General features: G+C 32.8%; 1 protein-coding gene across 1 annotated transcript; it reads left to right on the top strand.

Annotated features, from left to right (window-relative positions):
• The first annotated feature begins 409 nt into the window (after positions 1 to 409).
• On the top strand, positions 410 to 2,946 carry LOC127709520 (uncharacterized). Its single transcript, XM_052215125.1, has 3 exons — positions 410 to 474; positions 1,306 to 1,432; positions 2,732 to 2,946. The coding sequence occupies exons 1-3, from the start codon at positions 415 to 417 to the stop codon at positions 2,944 to 2,946; spliced, it is 402 nt and encodes a 133-aa protein (XP_052071085.1). The 5' UTR covers positions 410 to 414.
• Positions 2,947 to 3,377: the final 431 nt, after the last annotated feature.

The following is a 3,377-nucleotide window of genomic DNA, read 5'->3' as shown; positions in this document are numbered from 1 at the left end:
ATGATCATGACTCTAAATGGGTAATTCGATTTACTGAATTTTTTTGTGTATACAGCATATCCAACAGTATCAACACAGACACAACACTAATGATATTCCTGGAGAGTAAATAAGTACCTGCAGCTAGTCAAGTAAAAACCATTTGTTCGGGTGTTCAATTGAAGGTAATAAAATTTTAAGTGAAATACTAGATACATATATAGACCTATTATCTCTTTTAATAGTACAAGCCACACAAATAAACGTGATTTCCTGCAAGTTAGGACTGTAGTTATCTGTGAACTTGAAGGGTTAAATTGTATATTGAGTTTTGTACTTGAATCCAGACAGGTTTGGTATCTACAGATATAAAGAGATTAGAGTAATAGAAGCAAACTGAATTCTCTTTAATTTGATTAGTCTAGAAAGATAGACATGTGGAAAGAAATATTAGTGGTGTTAGTTATTTCTTGTACAGTTGCCACCTCTTCTAAGGTATGCAATATGATAGTTTAATTACACCAAAGTATAAAAATGCATGGTTCCGCAATTTTTTTTATAAATGCGTTTAGGAATTGCATGTTTATCGTTATCATTGCGAAATGTTGGTGTGTATATGAAGTGCTCTTAAATGATCAATACAATTACTTAATTTTCCAGCAACTCAATTTAATGATGCTTTAAACTGGTGTTATTTTTTTGTGATAAGTTGTTTTTAGATGTTTTTGGATAGTACATCAATTACTGTTTGATATTTGTTATTCAATTTTTAAATTTAAATAGCTATGGACAAGCTTGTCATATGTCAAGCTTTGATTTGCCCCGAGTTTAAACAGTTTTGTACAATTTGGAATTTAGTATGGCGTTCATTATCACTGAACTAGTATATATTTGTTTAGGGGCCAGCTGAAGGACGCCTCCGGGTGCGGGAATTTCTCGCTGCATTGAAGACCTGTTGGTGACCTTCTGCTGTTGTCTGTTCTATGGTCGGGTTGTTGTCTCTTTGACACATTCCCCATTTCCATTCTCAATTTTATTGAATAAATTTAACGGAGATATTTATCAAAACGAAGTTTTAAGAAGAAAGATAATCGTGATCGAAATTTGTTATGACCGCAAGGCTTAAAAAGTAAGAGATTTTATCGTGAAAACTCATCAAAGATACCAGGCTTATAATTTGTAACACCAGAAGCTCATTTCGACTACACGAGACTCATCATTGAGGCTCAAATCAAAACATTTTAAAGTCCAAATCAAATACGAAGTTAAAGATCATTACGAACCGAAAAAAGATAGAATATATATTAACTGATTTTCATTTTATAGGTTGAATGTAGACATGATTCACAGTGTGGTTCAGATGAATGTTGTTACTACCATGAAGGGCCGTTGATGGTTAGTAAGAGAAGACAGGTTGCTTTTTTACCTGTCACAGCACCGATTATGTTTCAAGGTTAGTTTTTATAACACCGGTTATGTTTCAAGGGCAGTTTTAACCGTTACCACTAAATTTATGACACGTGTGCTTTCAATGTTTGTTATAACCATTACCACAACATCTTTGACACGTGTTCTTTTAAGGTCTGTTATAAACGTTACCACTAAAGCTATGATACGTATTCTTTCACAAAATATTTTCAGTGAAGCTCACGGAAAAATTATCGCTTACTGGTTTTAGAAAAGAAAAAAAAATTTCACATCCCTAGCTCTTATCCAATATTTAAGGATATATTCAAAAGAGTCTGTTCATGGCCAATCATAATGGCACTATATATCATTTGGTTTCGAACAACAATGAATAAGTAGTTTACGTGAATAGGATTCCAATGTTCACTTGATTTTACAGTCTCTTCATATTTTTGATAATTGTAATAGTCATTTGTACAGTTGAAAAAGTAAGCAAGTCTATACAAATTTGTATAAATCATTTTATTCTTTTGGTATTATGATCGAAACTGATCGATATCTGAATATTAGTATATCTATGCCATTTCCGGTCTGTTCTAGAGCTGGGCATTAATAGAGCAAAATAAATTTTGTTTGTTACAGCTGATATGTGCCAAAGCAACAGTCCACAAAAAAATACACAAATCCTCTAGAAACCCTCACAAAAACCGGGGGTTAAATGATTGATTCATACGGTAATACGAATTTATAGAATTTGTACGCATTATTTTAGGGAACAACTGGTAACAAGGTAGCAAACTATTAAAAGTTATTTCATTTTTATCGTTTAAACAAATATAAATCAAAAGAAATAGTATTTTGAGAATTAGCAAACAACTACTTCTATTACATGCTATAGAGAAAAAAGAGTTATCATTTTCATAGCAAAAAACAAAGAAGACTCTCAAACGTATACGCACAATTCTATTGCAGGGATGTTCGTGACAACACAATACCTTTTTCGGTCCTAGACAAATGTATATATCTCACGCATTGTTTTGTATATTATGCCTTTGAAAAATAATGATGTCTTAATAAAAAAAAAATCAGACCCGTAGCCAGAAAGTCTCTGAGATGGATTGTTTGGGGTCACGACGCTCTGAATTTTTATTCGAATCTCGATTTTAATAGCCTTTAATATTTCATTTCTTTTCAGAGGTTAGTCCGACAGCATACTAAGAAATACCAATAAATAATGTTTTCCTTTAATGGTAATATATTGATCAGTTGACGAATAAAATTCATTTTTAAATTAAGCCACCAAGAAAGCGCTTTCACTTTATCTATTTCTCTCTCTATGTTTCAGGTGGATGGTGTGAAAAATACAAGAAACAAGGTGAATACTGCAATTACTTTAGCAAGATGAATGGTCACTGTGATTGCGGAGCTGGACTGAAGTGCACTTACATAGCAGATCCGACATTGCCTCCAATTACCCCGTCAGCAGCAATGACAGCAGAACACAAGCGAATGGTGTTATTTGGTGGACATACTGAATGCCAACCAATACCTTCAACATAAGAATAAAAAATATCAATATGTTCGTAATCATTCGCAAGATCAAATTCAGCTTATACTAGTAGAATTGATGTGTGTTATGAGTTTTACTTAGTGCCAGTTTGATATTATTGTTTGTTACATAAGACAATATCATGGTACCCAGACTGGCAGTGGGCAGTATTTCGATACTGCTATGGTAGTTTGACTGCTTTCTTAATTGTAGATATATCTTGTTCTTGTCCGATTTTGGTTTTCAATATTCTGATTGTTGTATTTTCCTGCTTTCAATTGTTTTTGTATATTTTTGGATGTCTAATCTGTTAGCTTTGTGAGTACCAAGAACAGTTGGTAAAACTTCACTATTGAAAGATACAACTAGGTCTACTTCATACCATGACCTGCAATTACCTTCAAATAAAAAATGAGGATCCGATAAGAAATAAACTTTATGA

Source organism: Mytilus californianus, unplaced genomic scaffold, assembly GCF_021869535.1.
Source record: "Mytilus californianus isolate M0D057914Y unplaced genomic scaffold, xbMytCali1.0.p SCAF_7, whole genome shotgun sequence".
Classification (NCBI taxonomy): domain Eukaryota; kingdom Metazoa; phylum Mollusca; class Bivalvia; order Mytilida; family Mytilidae; genus Mytilus; species Mytilus californianus.
The sequence above is the reverse complement of the archived record's forward strand: the minus strand, read 5'-3'. Positions and strand labels throughout refer to the sequence as shown.